This window comes from Pongo abelii, chromosome 11, assembly GCF_028885655.2.
Source record: "Pongo abelii isolate AG06213 chromosome 11, NHGRI_mPonAbe1-v2.0_pri, whole genome shotgun sequence".
Classification (NCBI taxonomy): domain Eukaryota; kingdom Metazoa; phylum Chordata; class Mammalia; order Primates; family Hominidae; genus Pongo; species Pongo abelii.
Window position 1 is genome coordinate 121,911,910 of NC_071996.2, and position 16,917 is coordinate 121,928,826.

General features: G+C 39.6%; 1 protein-coding gene across 8 annotated transcripts in view; it reads right to left on the bottom strand.

Moving 5' to 3' along the window:
• Nucleotides 1–16,917, bottom strand: part of USP37 (ubiquitin specific peptidase 37) — a 115,253-nt gene that overhangs the window by 25,493 nt on the left and 72,843 nt on the right. For 5 of the 8 annotated variants that reach the window (XM_063713055.1, XM_063713053.1, XM_024243196.3 and 2 more), the window contains exons 15-18: nt 10,402–10,519; nt 7,768–7,847; nt 4,156–4,320; nt 1,736–1,801 (exon numbers count right to left, since the gene is read on the bottom strand). In XM_063713055.1, coding sequence (XP_063569125.1) covers nt 1,736–1,801; nt 4,156–4,320; nt 7,768–7,847; nt 10,402–10,519 — 429 coding nt within the window. The remainder of the gene's footprint in view (nt 1–1,735; nt 1,802–4,155; nt 4,321–7,767; nt 7,848–10,401; nt 10,520–16,917) is intronic. The other 3 variants (XM_063713056.1, XM_054549845.2, XM_054549847.2) reach the window with 1 other exon arrangement.

The following is a 16,917-nucleotide window of genomic DNA, read 5'->3' on the forward strand; positions in this document are numbered from 1 at the left end:
TACTGTGTTGTCTTCTAGGTAAGCCGAAAATAAACTAAAGAAAAAAGTGGTAAAGGTCAAAGAACAAGAACTTTCTTTGATGGAGGTTAACACAAATTCATATGCAATACAAAAAATATGTATAAAATGAAAACTAGAAAATACAATTAACCTGAATGTAAAAACTGAAAATAAACATATAGACTAATGGCACCGAGAAATAAGAGGCCAGAGTGGGAATCAGGAAGATTACGTAGCAATGTAGATCAAAGAAAAGAGGCAAGTGGTCAGTGATAAGCCCAAACATAGTGTGTGGCTCAGAGCAGCCAGGATATCACTGCACTCCAACCTGAACACTTGAAAAGCCTCCCATGTGCTCAAAAGGGTTTTTAGTATAATAGCCAATTAGCCATCTTAATTCCTCAATTCAGATTTCATGCTCACCAAGCACACCTGAACATATTAATTTGTTTACCCAGATAAATATTTTGCTGAAGGAGGATGACACCTGGCTACCATTGCACCAGGGTCAAATGTGACAAAGGACATTGTAGAAGAATCAATGGTATTCTGGTTCATAACTCAGCCTCTTTTAAGTTTGATCGGCATGACAGGTCTTCTAGGGCCTAATCATTCTTTATTGATCAACTCCCAAATTTTCATACCAGTAGACCCTGGAGAACAGATGACCATGCCAAGGTACAATGATGCCCAATGAAATCATTTCTTTCTTGAAACTATAGTGACTTGGTACATAAAGAGTGCATTCCATTAATGATTACTATATTTACAGAAGGCAGCTTGCCTGTAGCAATGAAAAATATTCATCCTGTAAATGCATCACTTGCTCACTTTCTAAGCAGCCAAGTGGTATTGCTCATTTGTATCTTGAGAACGGGCAAGAGTATTCATATCGGTACCATTTCAGATTTCTAGTCATGTTAGTCATCTGGTTTTAATTGCACTGAAAAATAATTAACAGGAGGAAAAGAAAATAGCAGTTCCCAAATGTCATTTTATGGTTATATAAGCCCCCCAAAAGCCCTTAAACAACAAAAATGTCTCTTCTCTAAAAGTACTTTGGGCCATCAAATTTTTAGAAAAATTAATTAAAAAGTCAAACGACAACTAAATCAATTGAAATGATCTAATCAGGAACTCCTCTAGTAAAATCTTAGAGGAAATACATTTAAAAAGCAAACAAAAAAGCCATGTGCTTCCCTCCTTGGATAAAGTTTGGTCTTAAACAAAAAAAATGGTGCATTTGTAGAATGCTTGCTTGTTTTCCTGTCCCCTTTCAAAATAACTCCTATTCGGTATCAAAGACAAGAAGTTCCAGACTGGCTAACAACAGGTAAAAAAATGTTTTGGGATTCCATGCCTATCTTTAAGGAAGAGTGCTTTAGACTAATAGGGGTTATTTTATCCCTTAAATCCCTAGATTCCCTTGTCCTCAGTTAATTTTTAGAATTTTAGGATGAAAGTATTACATATTAACAATAATAAGTTTTTAAAAGTTTTAAGACAGAATATTGAGAGGATGAGCTAACCCTAACCTTGTGTCACTGATTAAAATTTGTTATATCCTTCAATATATTCTAAATCAAATTCAGGAAAGTTTCAAAAGTATAGGTAATAAAGAGCATTATCATGCAAAAAGAAAAACAATAATGAAAAGGCAGGGAGGCAATCTTGGAGATTAGGGTAAGCCAAATCCTTAAATACAGATTTTGGGTACATAAGAAATATAACTCACTTTGAAGGTGTAGAAGGGCTGGTGATGCAGGAATTCACCATTTGAGAGGCTTTCAATGGTCTAGAACTATCAGAAAATTAGAAAATATATAATGTATACAAATGAATTATTAAAGATATATATTTAAATTATAAAATGAATTATTCTGTACTATAATTCCTTTTATGTCCTCTTGAAAATCGAACAATTATAATACTTTTAAAATTACTAGCAATAGGCCAGGCGCAGTGGTTCACACCTGTAATCCCAGCACTTTGGGAAGCTGAGGTGGGTGAATCACCTGAGGTCAGGAGTTCAAGTCCAGCCTGGCCAACATGGTGAAACCCTGTCTCTACTAAAAATACAAAAATAAGCCGGGTTTGGTGGCGGGTGCCTGTAATCCCAGCTACTTGGGAGGCTGAGGCATGAGAATTGCTTGAACCTGGGAGGCAGAGGTTGTAGTGAGTGGTGATCGCACCACTGCACTCCAGCCTGGGCAACAGAGTGAGACTCCAACTCAAAAAAAAAAAAAAAAAGGTTGGGCACAGTGGCTCACGAGGTCAAGAGATCGAGACCATCCTGGCAAACACAGTGGAAGCCCGTCTCTAATAAAAAAATACAAAAAATTAGCCGGGCATGGTGGTGGGCACCTGCAGTCCCAGCTACGCGGGAGGCTGAGGCAGGAGAATGGCGTGAACCCGGGAGGTGCAGCTTGCAGTGAACAGAGATGCGCCACTGCACTCCAGGCAACAGAGCGAGACTCCGTCTCAAAAAAAAAATAAAAAAACTAGCAATAGAGGCCAAAAGAGAAAATAAAATACCATCTCTAGGCTCTCCTTGATCCAATAATCTACATAGACAGCATTGGAAATGAAGTCAAGTGTAATACATATGAAAAAAATAACTTGGAGAAAATTACCTTGTCTCAGTTCTTTTAAAGTAATAGCTCTCATTTATTGAGGACTTACTGGATGTCAGACACTGTGCTAAGAACGCTACGTATTATTACCTCATTTAATGTTCACATCCATCCTATTGTTTTTCTTATAGACAAGTCAAGGAATTTGTGCAAGGTCTAAAAGCTATCAAATTGTACAGTCAGACAGCTTGGCTTCAGGCTGTGATCATACAGAGTCTACACTGTTAGTGTGACACAGTACTACTGCCAGCAAGAGTAACAGCTCTACCAGCAGAAGGTAGTATGTACCAAGCAAAAACACGAAAAGAAAAGCTGTGAGAGGAAAAAACCAGAAACACTTAGACTCTCTGGGCACATGCTTTTATTAGTAGATCCTTGAGACACTAGTGTAAACTTCTATGAGACGTGGCTCTTTCAGACACTAACTGTATGACTTTAGGAAAATCATTTAATTTCCTTGGTCCTCTTGTATAAAATTAAGGGTTTGGACAAAAATCTCTAAAATGTCTTCCATCTTTAAAGTTCTACAATTTTATTATTCTACCAAACTAGTGTTCAAGTATAGAAAAGAATGACATAACATATGGCTTCAAAGTAATGCAAGTATGTAGAAAAAAGGGGAACACTCAAAGAAGTCCGAAGGTTTTCCCAGCATACATGATGAAGTAAAACCTAAAGATTACTTCTTTTTTTCTTGAGAAATTTTAGGAGCCATTTAAGTTCTTTACACTGCTGATAATATATGCATGAATGCATAACATTGAGTATAGGGTTTCTCATATCTGCATGTCCTGAAGAGTCAACTGAGGCATTTGCTAAAAATATTGATTCCTAAGCACCTATCTCAGACCTACTGAAACAGAACTTCCAGGGAAAAAACACAAAAATCAGTATTTTTAGTGTCTAGGTGACTCTTATTATCACCTAAGTTTGATTCATATTCAAAAAGTATATTAAACTGTCTTCTAGCAGTCTAAAAAGAGGACTTCCTAAAAAAACACCTCACTATGAAAAGCAACTAATAACTTTGGAAAAATTTTAAGCATTTTCTTCAATTACTTCAGTCAGTGATTTAACACTAAAACAAAGTAAAGCAAAATCAAAATCTCCTTCTTGGTCTGATTTCTTCTTTTCTTTTTTTTTTTTTTTTTTTGAGATAGGGTCTTGCTCTGATCACCATTCACTGCAGCCTTCATCCGGCAGGCTCCAGCAATCCTCCCACCTCAGCCGCGAGTAGCTGGGACTACAGGTGTGTGCCACCATGCTGGCTTTATTATTTTATTTTTTGTAGAGATGAGGTCATGCTCTGTTGCCACAGGTGGTTTCAAAGTCCTAGGCTCAAGCGATTCTCCTGCCTCAGCCTCCCAAAGTGCTGGGATTACAGGCATGAGCCACTGCATCTGGCCATTGAGCTGATTTTACCTTGGAGTCATACTATGTAATTCGGTCATTCTTTTGATTAGACACTAAAGCCTTTCTATTTCAAAAGGGAATATAAATACATAGTCTCTCAAGGACTTACATTGCCATATGTGCACTCCAACCAAGGGTAAAAGGTGGTTTTGTATTTTCAGTGCAATGAGATGAGAGGGTCAGGTATCTTGGAATGATGACTTGCTGCCCAATTTTATTGTTAAGCGAGAGAGCCACATTGAAGCTGTATCGTTTCAAATGGAGAATGAGGACCCTGAAAAACAGGAGATGACAACCTTACTAATTCATACATAATACATTTATCTTTCTTATAGTAAAAGAGATCACTCTATGTTAGACGACTTTTGATTTAAAAAATCCATTTGGCCAAACCAAAGACACATCAAAGAATATTTACTGAATACCTGTTAGGCGCCAGGCATTGGGCTAGGTAATAAGCATACAAATAATGGTGGATTAGTGTGGTTTGGGTAAAATACTTATAATGTTCCTAGAAAAAACACAAATAAATAAAATATAGCAGACAAGAATGTTAAATTTGGCACTGATATTGGGTTAAAACCTTAAATTATTTACTTCACTGTTACATAGTTTAAAAAGCAATAGGTTTTATATAACCACTACTAGTAAAATAATGTCTATTAAAATGTTACATAGCTCTTATATTGATGGTAAACATTAATTACTTCAAGATGATTTTTGATGAGAATTATTCTTTTATTTTCAGAAGTACTTTCTCTGTAGAAAGCTAAGGAGGAAATACAAAACTTCTCCCCATCTAGAAAAAAGCTTTACAAAAATTTGCATGCCAAATCTGATCTGTGGGTCTGAAAAGGCTTTTAGCTCTTTAGAAGCACTGAATTCTTTATGGTTAAAATTGTGGTAACCTTTTCACTTCTCATACAGAATACGATCTCTGCTTGATGGATTAAATATATTTCTCAACCCACAAGAACACTTTAAAAATTGAATTTCAAAAATCTTTTGGGAATAAACTTCAGTTCTAGGCACACACACAAAAATGATCTACAAAAAACTGATTCTTACCATATATGCCTTCATCACAGAAGCCACAAACAAAAATTTGCAAACTGAAGTTATGGATTTAAAGAGTTATGGATTCTCTTTAAAAACCATGCTAGAACTCAGGATCTTCAAATTTACAATTTGAGAGAATACAAGGACACAACTGATATGAAACCAATGTCAAAATTAAATATTTTAACTAGAATTTCAAATAACCTAACCAAAATAAAAGGTAATATGAGGCTACTCTGGACACACTGCCTATAGTGTAGCCCTGCTATGCACGGAGCAGTAAAAGGAGGAAAAAAAAAAAAAAAGGTAATATAAAACAGGAAAATGATAGTCAAAATCATTGATCTTCAAAGATAAGGCCCATCTTTGTGCACAGATTTGATAACGGTATCAGGCCCTTCAAGAATAAGAGTGGCTTTGAATATTAAACTGAACAAAAGTAGAACAAGACTAATCATTAGGATTTAAAGAGTGGCTTTGAATATTAAATTGAACAAAAGTAGAACAAAACTAATATTAGGATTTGACAAACAGAAGCTTCTATCACATAAGTCTCGAATAAATTAACCTTTAACACAAGTGATCTACCAGGAAAAAAAAAGAAAAAAAAGAAAGAAAAACCAGGAGAAAAATTCCCCTTAGCATTTTTTTTCCCCCACTTGAAAAACCAAATAGCAAGAGAATGGGAAAGAGAAAAGACATCCAGCATGTGAGGTCAAAACTAGTCTTTTTAACTGTACACATGGTTTCCTTAGTGACAGCTGGTAACAACCAATTCTTTGCCTTAAGAGTCTTCCTCCCACCTTCCTGGCCTCAAACCACTCACAAATAGGAAAGAACAAATTCTCTTAAGTCAAAAATATAAGTCTCTTAAGTCAATATAATAATACTGCTATGATTTATACACTTTGGGAGGCTGAGGCGGCCACATCACCTGAGGTCAGGAGTTTGAGACCAGCCTGGCCAACACGGCGCGACCCTGTCTCTACCAAAAACACAAAAATTAGCCAGGCGTGGTGGTGCGTTCCTGTAATCCCAGCTACTCAGGAGGCTGAGGCAAGAGAATTGCTTGAACCCAGGAGGCGGGGGTTGCAGTGAGCCGAGATCATGCCACTGCATTCCAGCCTGGGCAACAGAATGAGACTCTGTTTGAAAAAAACAAAAAACACAACATTTTTTGTAGAGATGGGGGTCTCACCATGTTGCCCAGGCTGGTCTTGAACTCCTGGTCTCAAGCAATCCTTCCACCTTGGCGTCCCAAAATGTTGAGATTACAGGCGTGAACCACCACACCCAGCCTTTATAAAGTCATTTCTTTAAAACCAACTTCCTTGGCCCGGTGCGGTGGCTTATGCCTATAATCCCAGCACTTTGGGAGGCTGAGGTGGGTGGATCACCTGAGGTCAGGAGTTCAAGACCAACCTGGTCAACACGGCGAAACCCCGTCTCTACTAAAAATACAAAAATTAGCCAGGTGTGGTGGCACACACCTGTAATCCCAGCTACTCGGGAGGCTGAGGCAGGAGAATTGCTTGAACCCGTGAGGCAGAGGTTGCAGTGAGCTGAGATTGTGCCACTGCACTCTAGCCTGGGGGACAGACCAAGACTCTGTATCAAAACAACAACAACAACAACAACAACAACAATCAACCAAAAAAAAAAAAAACCAATTCCCATTTTCTAGAAAGGAGTAGATTATGAAATGTAAAAGAACTAGTCTCTAGGGGCTAGGTTCCAGAAATTCCACACTTACTGACAGAATACTGAAGCTAACAAAAGAAAGTAAAGCACTCTGTAGGCAAAGTGCTACATAAATACTTAATAATAACCTTGGTGTTTGCGATCTATTCTTAGAAAGAACTAAAAGCTGTCCTGTAACCACATAATAATTTTTTGTAACTACTTCAGTTTTATGTTTATACAGAGCAGATACAATATAAGTTAATTTCATTCCTATATCAGAAAATTTATCTTATGATTACAGGAAATTTACTAATTTATAAGATCCTTAGAATGAAGGAATGCACAAACTGCAAAAAATTACTCCCTATTTTATTCTTATGTACATGTGTGTATGTGTCTATAGCAGGTTTTTACTGAAAGTATGGGATAACAGAAAAAGACTACAGCACAACACAGGGCAACAAAATTTTCTGAATATTACACATTATTGAATTAAAAATTGACTAGCTAGTTCTTATAATTATTCCAAAGTCTCAGCAGCTGTATCCTCTGTTGCCATTTTCTTGGAACTCTCAAGACCCTTTTTCTCTTCAATATTTCAAACCCTTTTCCTTCCTTTCCTTCCTTTCTTTAAATATGTATTTCTTTCTTTTGTAGAGATGGGGTTTCCCTACGTTACCCAGGCTGGTCTTGAACTCCTGGACTCAAGTGATCCTCCTACCTCAGCCTCCCAAAGTGCTAGGATTACAGGCGTGAGCTATCACACCTGGTCACCTTTCTTATGCAAGAGCATTCTAGCTCTCCACCCTCTACACTCTGCATATTTCGGCTTTCCTGACCCTCTTTACCAATCCATTCTGGTAACCTTCATTTATTCAGTAATATTTGTATGAACTTTAAAAAGAAAAATTGAAAAGCAATTAAATGTACCCGGGAATTCTTTAATCCATAGCAAAAAAAAAAAAAAAAAAAAAATTACCTAGGAAGCCTGTTAAATTTGTGCCTGACAAGAGCACACTTCCCGCCACACTTCTCACAAGAATACTCCAGTTCTTCGGCCTATAAAAAGAAGGAAAAATAAAGCATGAAGGTGAATCAGCATTAGTATCTTAAATGCAAATAATTTGGTCTAGTCTTATTAGTTCCATTAGTGGAATGACAACTCTGAACCAGTTTTAAAAATTCTGTGTCTAGAGCCATGAGCCTTACCAAATTAAGACCCAATCCTCAAAATATACCTATAATATCATGCCCCATTTCGGAACGTCTAATTTCCTTTTTCACCAAGAAAATACCTAAATTTATGATAGTAACTAGACTCTAAAATAGAAGATTCTTAGCCTTTTCAGCCTTTTCCCCATGGACACATATGAACCACTACCAAGAGTATATCCAGATTTTAATATATGGCCATAGCAGAGATAAGATCACCTTTAGGTTAGGTAGAATTTCTTGTCTGTTAGGTGTAACGCTACCCCTTTCGCATAATGGAACTCAATCTTCTCGTGACAGCCCACTAAGAACAACTGCTTTAAAAGGATGAAAGGTTGGGGTGAATACCATTACCTAGAGAACACTGAAACAAGAAATCCTTAAAAAATGGGGGTAAAAATACATAGGAAAATCTTCAAAGTCTATGATAATAACAAGAATAGTTTAAAAATGACTAAAAGAAAAGCAGAGTATTTATCTTTGGGTAGAGCTCAACACTCATAATTTGATAAACAGATTTTTTTGTTTGTTTGTTTTGACACAGAGCCTTGCTCTGTCACCCAGGCAACTGGGTGGGAGGGAGGGGCGTGATCTCAGCTCACTGTAACCTCCACCTCCAGGGTTCAAGTGATTCTCGTGCCTCAGCTTCCCGAGTAGCTGGGACTACAGGCATGTGCCACCATACCTGGCTAACTTTTGCATTTTTAGTAGAAGCAGGGTTTTGCCGTGTTGGCCAGGCTGGTATTGAACTCCTGACTTCAGGTGATTGGCCTCCCTTGGCCTCACAAAGTGTTGGGATTACAGGTGGGAGCCACCACACCCAGCCAGATTTTTTATTTTTTTTATTTTTTATTTTTTTTTGAGACAGAGTCTTGCTTTGTTGCCCAGGCTGGAGTGCAGTGGTGTGATCTCGGCTCACTTCAAGCTCCACCTCCCAGGTTCACGCCATTCTCCTGCCTCAGCCTCCTGAGTAGCTGGGACTACAGGCGCCCGCCACCACGCCCAGCTAATTTTTTTGTATTTCTAGTAGACACAGGGTTTCACCGTGTTAGCCAGGATGGTCTCAATCTCCTGACCTTGTGATCCTCCCACCTCAGCCTCCCAAAGTGCTGGGATTACAGGTGTTAGCCACCATGCCCGGCCTTATTTTTATTTTTTATACCTTAGGAAGACAATCCTGCCAATTTGCTACAACACAACAAGGACCGCTACTAGACAGATCAAGGGGGATTCTTGCAAATTTCCACTAGTTATAAGGACTGCTATAACAACAGTCTGATTATGCCCCAGAAACTTTTTCAATATCTGTAACGGTATATCACAGACACAAATATGTATCTACAGCTTTGGATAAACATGATTCTTCCTTCCTGTTTCTAATAGGGTACATACAACGTAAGAAAAAGCAAAGAATATTTTCTTATTCTGCAGATCTTAGGATACCAACTTACATGGTATCTGCAGTTTTAATTTCATGTTACCAAATTTTAGAATATGTTACTTCAAATACTTTAATATTTGTTTACAAATAACAAACAACTTTTTTTTTTTGAGACGGAGTCTCGTTCTGTCGCCAGGCTGGAGTGCAGTGGCGTGATCTTGGCTCACTGCAACCTCCCACTCCCAGGTTCAAGCGATTTTCCTGCCTCAGCCTCCTGACTAGCTGGGACTACAGGCACACGCCACCATGCCCAGCTATTTTTTGTATTTTTAGTAGAGACCGGGTTTCACCATGCTGGCCAAGATGATCTTGATCTCTTGACCTTGTGATCCGCCTGCCTCGGCCTCCCAAAGTGCTGGGATTACAGGTGTGAGCCACTGCGCCTGGCCAACAAACTATTTCTAAGATTGTCTAAATGCTTACTATTGAGTTAAATTTATAATCTACTTAAGCAATTAATTTTCTTTCTCAATGAGTTATAATTAGATTTATCAAGCTTTTAAAAATAATAATAATAATTTATAAAAACTTCTCATCTGTTTTCCCCACGAATAATTTTGTTGAAACTCTGCCAAAACCAGGTGTGGTGGCTCACACCTGTAATCCCAGGACTTTGGGAGGCCAAGGTGGGCAGATCACTTAAGGTCAGGAGTTCGAGACCAGCCTGGCCAACATGATGAAACCGCGACTCTACCAAAAAGTACAAAAATTCGCCAGACATGGTGGCATGATCCAGCTACTTGGGGAGGCTGAGGTGGGAGGACCGCTTGAACCCGGGGGCAGAGGTTGCAGTGAGCTGAGATTGTGCAACTGCACTATAGCCAGGGTGACAAAGTGAGACCCTGTCTCAAAAAAAAAAAAAAAAGAAAAGCGAAACTTTGCCTTGAAGAAACCAACTTCAAATACAACTATCAGTGATATAAAATTTAGTTATGTGAAAATACAAAAGATATTATTTACCCTAAAGAAAAGATCAAGAGAATCTTGAATTGAACGAGGAGGCAGTGGTTTTTTCCTACGAGGAAGGTCAATAGAGAGGTCATTAAACTGTTCTCTTTTGGGGATAATCTCTCCACATCTGTAAGAATAAAATGAGACATGTAAGCATTTAGACCAATACACAAGAAATACAAATATACCTGAGAAACTCTCTTCTTCCACAGAACTTATGGTACTGACACACTATCACCAGGCATAAGAACTATATACATTTAAGACTTTTTCATGCTTACTTTAACCCTTATTAAATTAATACAGATAAAACCTCAATTGCACGTATTTAAGTACTTTATTTAAATCTTTTTTTTTTCGTGAGATACAGTTTCGCTCTTGTCACCCAGGCTGGAGTACAATGGTGTGATCTCAGCTCACTGCAACCTCCGCCTCCTGGGTTCAAGCGATTCTCCTGCCTCAGCCTTGCAAGTAGCTGGGATTACAGGCATGCGCCACCATGCCCGGCTAATTTTGTATTTTTAGTAGAGACGGGGTTTCTCCATGTTGGTTAGGCTGGTCTTGAACTCCCGACCTCAGGTGATCCTCCCACCTCAGCCTCCCAAAGTACCGGGATTACAGGCGTGAGCCACCACGCCCGGCCAATTTTTAAACTTTATATAAGCAACCCCCAAACTTTAAAAAACTAAAGTATAACATAACATACAAAAGTGAACCTGTTGCAGGTATACAGCTTGATAAATTATCACTTAACACATTCATCACCACTCAAATCAAGAAACAGGGCCAGGTGTGGTGGCTGGTGCCTGTAATCCCAGCACTTCGGGAGGCCAAGGTGGGTGGATTACCTGAGGTCAGGAGTTCGAGACCAGCCTGGCCAACATGGTGAAACCTTGTCTCTACAAAAAATACAAAAATTAGCCAGGCGAGGTGGCATGCGCCTGTAATCCCAGCTACTTGGGAGGCTGAGGCAGGAGAATCACTTGAACCCGGGAGGCGGAGGTTGCAGTGAGCTGAGATCACGCCACTACACTCCAGCCTGGGCGACAGAGAGAGACTCTGTCTAAAAAAAAAAGAAAAACAAAAAAAAGAAACAGAACAACACCATCAACTCTCTAGAAGCCCCCTTGCACATATCCTTTTCCAATCACTACCCTCCTTCCTTCTCCCCAAAAATAACTATTTTTTATTTTTTTGAGGTGGAGTTTTGCTTTTGTTGCCCAAGCTGGAGTGCAATGTGGCACGATCTCAGCTCACTGCAACCTCTGCCTCCTGGTTTCAAGCGATTGCTACCTCAGCCTCCCAAGCAGCTGGGATTACAGGCACACACCACCACGCGTGGCTAATTTTTAGTATTTTAGTAGAGATGGGGTTTCACCATGTTAGCCAGGCCAGTCTGGAACTCCTGACCTCGTGATCCGCCCGCCTCGGCCTCCCAAAATGCTGGGATTACAGGTGTGAGCCACTGCACCTGGTCCCAAAAGACAATATTATTCTGACTTCTAACCCTATAGATGTTCCGCCTGTTTTTGAACCTTTTATAATGGGATTATGCAATATGTTTTCTTTTAGTTGGCCTCTCTTTTGTTCAGCATGATTGTAATATTTAACTATGCCTGCTGCACATGACTCTACTGCATTTTCGTTGTTGTATAGCTTTAATCTGTATGAATATTCTACAATTATCCATGTTAGTACTGATAAGCATTTAGGTTGTTTCCAGTTGTTGGCTATGTAAGTAATGCTGCTTTAAAAATTCTACATGTTATTGGCCAGGCACAATGGCTCACGCCTGTAATCCCAGCACTTTGGGAGGCCGAGGTGGGCGGATCACGAGATCAGGAAATCAAGACCATCCTGGCTAACACGGTGAAACCCCGTTTCTACTAAAAATACAAAAAATTAGCTGGGCGTGGTGGCAGGCACCTGTAGTCGGGAGGCTGAGGCAGGAGAATGGTGTGAACTCAGGAGGCGGAACTTGAAGTGAGCCGAGACAGCGCCACTGCACTCCAGCCTGGACGACAGAGCAAGACTCCATCTCTAAATAAATAAATAAATAAATAAATAATCTACATGTTCTTTATGTGCATATGTGGATACTTCTATTAGGCAGCAGAATGATTGAGTTATCAAATATATTTTTTATAGAATTTTAAAACGTTGAGCTCAGAGATTAAAACACCATATTCAATTTATCTAGAGGCAAATTTCTTTTAAATAGTTTTAGCTGACTGTTTTTCATTTTGTCTTATCAGTACTTTAGGTAATATTCATATTTCTACCCTAATTCCCTACTGTTACAGCTAAAGACTGAAAAACATAAGAGTATATTTGTCTCTGATTCAACAAACATTTACTGAGTGCCTCTCTAACAGGCAGAATTCTAAGGTGACCCTCGACTTTGTATATTTCTGTCCCCTTTGAGTGTGGGTAGAACCAACCTGTGATAATGATGAGCTACCACATCTATGATGTTATTTTACCTGGCCCAAAGGAATTTTGCAGACATAATTAAGGTTACTAATCTTAACTTTGAGTGAATCAAAAAGGAGATTATCTGAATGGGTCAGATCCAATCATATAGCCCTTCTGTTTGTTTGTTTTTGAGACAGGCTCTTGCTCTGTTGTCCAGGCTGGAGAGCAGTGGCACGACCACGGCTCACTGCAGCCTCGACCTCCCAGGCTCAAGGAATCCTCCTACCTTAGCCTCCCAAATAGCTGAGACTACAGGTGTGCACCACCATGTCTGGCTATTTTTAAACTTTTTGTAGAGAAGAGGGTATCACTATGTTGTCAGGGCTGGTCTCAAACACCTAGATTCAAGTGATCCTCTTGCCTCAGCCTCCCAAAGTGCTGGGATTACAGGCATGAGCCACCATGCTCCACCCATATGAGCCCTTTAAATCTGGGTCTAGAGGACAGAAAGAGAAGTCTGAAGTCAGAAAGATGTATACATCCTGCTAGCCTGGAAAAAAGCAAACAGCACTGTTGTGAAGTGCCTATGAGGGGGCCATGTGGCAAGGATCTATAGACAGCCTTTAGGAAATGAGTGGTTCCAGTGGACAGCTAGCAAGAAAATGAGGATCTCAGTCCTATAACCATAGGATCTGAATTCTACCCATGACCTTAATGAGACAGAAGAGGAACCTGGGCTCCAGATGAGAGCACAGGCAGTAATACCTTTATTTCAGCCTTATGATACTCTGAGCTGAGAACTCAGCCATACTGTGCTTAGTTTTCTGACCTACAGAGCTGGGATGAATAAATGGGTGTTGTTTTAAGCTAATACGTTAAGCAATTTCTTACACAGCACTGAAAACCTAATAGGGCCTCCTATATGCCAGAAAATGTTCTAGGCACTGGGGTGACAGGAGTGAATAAACCAAGGCAAAAATACCTCCTCTCATGAAGCCATCATTATACTGGGAGAGACAATGAAATCAACACTAGTAAAACATACAGTATGTTAGATAGTGATACATGTAAAGAGGAAATACATAGTAGGGAAGAGGGGAATGAAATATCAGAGCAGAGTATCTGATAGCGTGGCAAGAAAACACATCACTGAACAAATGGCCTTTATGTAAAGATCTGGAAAAGTGAGGGCACTATCTAAATGAGAATATGGGGGCCAGGCGTGGGGGCTAGTGTCTGTAATCCCAGCATTTTGGAAGGCTGAAGTGGGAAGTTGGCTTGAGCCCACAAGTTTCAGACCAACCTAGGCAACATTGGAAAACCCAATCTCTACAACAAATCAAAACAATTAGCCAGGCATGGTGGTGTGCACCTGTAGTCCCAGCTATTCAGGAGGCTGCAGTGGGAGGATTGCTTGAGCCAGGGAAGTTGAGGCTGCAGTGAGCTGTGATTGAGCCACTGCACTCTAGCCTGGGTGACAAAGCAACACCCTCTCAGAAATAAATCAGCAATTAAATAAAAATAAAAATAAGATAATTTTGGGAAAGAGAATTCAAAATAGAGGAAATGGTAAGTGCAAAGACTCTAAGGCACTATGATCCTGGTGTTTTTGAACAAAAGCAAGGAAGCTCATTTCGTTAAAATAGAATGAGCAAGGGAAAAGTGTGACAGAAGATGAAGTCAGAGAGTCAAGAGAGATGGGGGTAGGAGTGCTGAGAGGCAGATTACATGAGGTTATACAAGTCACAGGCTTTTAAATTTTATAAGCAGAAGGCTGACATGAACTAACTTCCATTTAAAATGGATTGCTTTGGCTTATGTGTTTAAAACAGACTGCAGAAACATGGTAACTAATTTAAAAGATGCTGCAACAATTCAAACAAGAGATGATAGTGGCTTGGTGTAGGGTAGTAGCAATGAAAGTGGTAAAAAGAGGTCACATTCTGGATGTATTTCCAAGGCAGAGCTGAAAGGACTTGCAGACATATGAGATGTCAGGTTTGAGAAAAAGAAATACAAAGCTGGGCACAGTGGCTTACGCCTGTAAACTCCAGCAATTTGGGAGGCCAACGTGGGAGGGTTGCTTGAGGCCAGTTCAAGACTAGCCTGGGCAACACAGTGAGAACCTGTCTCTAGAAAAAATTTAAAAATTAGCTGGGTGTGGTGGCATGTGCTCATAGTCCTGGCTACTCTAGATGCTGAGGTGGGAAGGATTGCTTAAGTTCAGGAGCTAGCAGGCTACAGTAAGCTATGACTGCGCCACTGCACTCCAGCCTGGGTGACAGAGCAAGACTCTGTCTTCAAAAAAAAAATTTTTTTCCCCCATATTCAAGAATATATTAATAATACACTGAATTGCCTTATATTAATTAAAAAGAAGTCAGTTTAAACTGTAATTTTTTTTTTTTTTTAAAAAGTACATTTGCCAAACTGGCCAAACAAACCTATAGCAAGATGGGGCAGAGGATAAACACACAAAATTACAATCCAAACTGTAATGTGTGTGGAACCTTCCTTCAGCCAGAAACTACTTTGTGTTAGAGAACTGTCCTAAATAAAATTACTAATGAGGCAACAGAACCCTATCCCCACCCAGCTGGCACATCCTGCCCAGTCTAGCCACCTGGTGTGCCTATACCCCATGACCCATGCCACTTATTGCATTGATGCACATACCTCAACTGCATATCCAACATCTGGGTGCTGTACAATTAGAGTGCCTAATACCACTGGCACAGTGTAGAAGCCACTACTCTGATACGGCCTTCTTTCTTTCTTTTTTTGAGATGGAGTCTTGCTCTGTCACCCAGGCTAGAGTGCAATGGCATAATCTCAGCTTACTACAGCCACCTCCTCCCAGGTTAAAGCAATTGTCCTGCCTCAGCCTCCCTAGTAGCTGGGACTACAGGTGTGCACCACCAGGCCTGGCTAATTTTTGTATTTTTAGTGAAGATGGGGTTTCGCCATGTTGGCCAGGCTGGTCTTGAACTCCTGACCTCAGGTGATCCACCCACCTTGACCTCCCAAAGTGCTGGGATTACAGGCAGGAGCCACCATGCCCAGCCTGATATGGCCTGCTTTCTTCTGGGTTGCCTGAATGATCCCACTGTCCAGCTCCCCAGACCTGACTGAGAGAGCTGGTGGACTGCCTGTGGTCATTTTCAACTGAGGCAACTTAAATTTTCCTATAAAAAAAATTTGAATGGTACGCCCACAATTCAATGAAATAATAACTGAAAACTTTGCCTCTCACTTTGACTTGCACAAATTTTGTCTGGAAGGTGCATTAGAAGGAAGAGATAAATGGCTATTATATTATTAATTGCTGTTGGACTCTCCAGCTTTTATAAGCTGAACCATACTTGCAAGATCCAGATGTTTTCTTCAGAAAACCATTTATCCACCAGCGGGAAAAGACTGATGAAGTTATGAATGAAAGTAAGCAGTATCACAGACTACTGATGCAAAACTGTCTTTATTAAAATTCTGGTTAAAAATGCTAGAATGTTATAGCTGGAAAAGATGTCAGTGAACACTATCATTTTGAGCAGCCTGAGAAAAATAGATATGGAGGACAGAAAATTGGAGAACCAATATGGATTTTGAATATTTCTGAAGAAAATTCCAGAATGGAAGAGAAGCAGTATTTAGAGAATAGTTTTCTGGAGCTGGAGAAAAATCCCAATGCTTCAGATGAAAAGGCTCTACCATATTAAGGCAAAAGTAACAAAAAGTGTTAATAACTAGATGTAAACTAGTGAAACTGTGAATTTCAAAAATAAAGAATACCACAGATTTTCAGGAAGAAAAAGAAAAAAATTCCCACAAAGTCAGATTTCTTATGAGTGGCACAGAGTAACAGGATATGATAGGGCAGTATACTTAATACACTGATGGGTAAAGACTATGTATGAGTCAATAATTCTGCATTAAGTCATGTGTGAAAGTCATAGAAATAATTCTCTCTTATATAGAGACTGTGAAGAATTACATTTTATCTGAAAAAAATCTATTCAGAGATGTACTACAGATGACTGGAAGATTAGTCAAAGTAAAATATTTTAAAGTGACGTGCAGGCTATAGAAGTCCTGATAAGTATGGAAATTAAC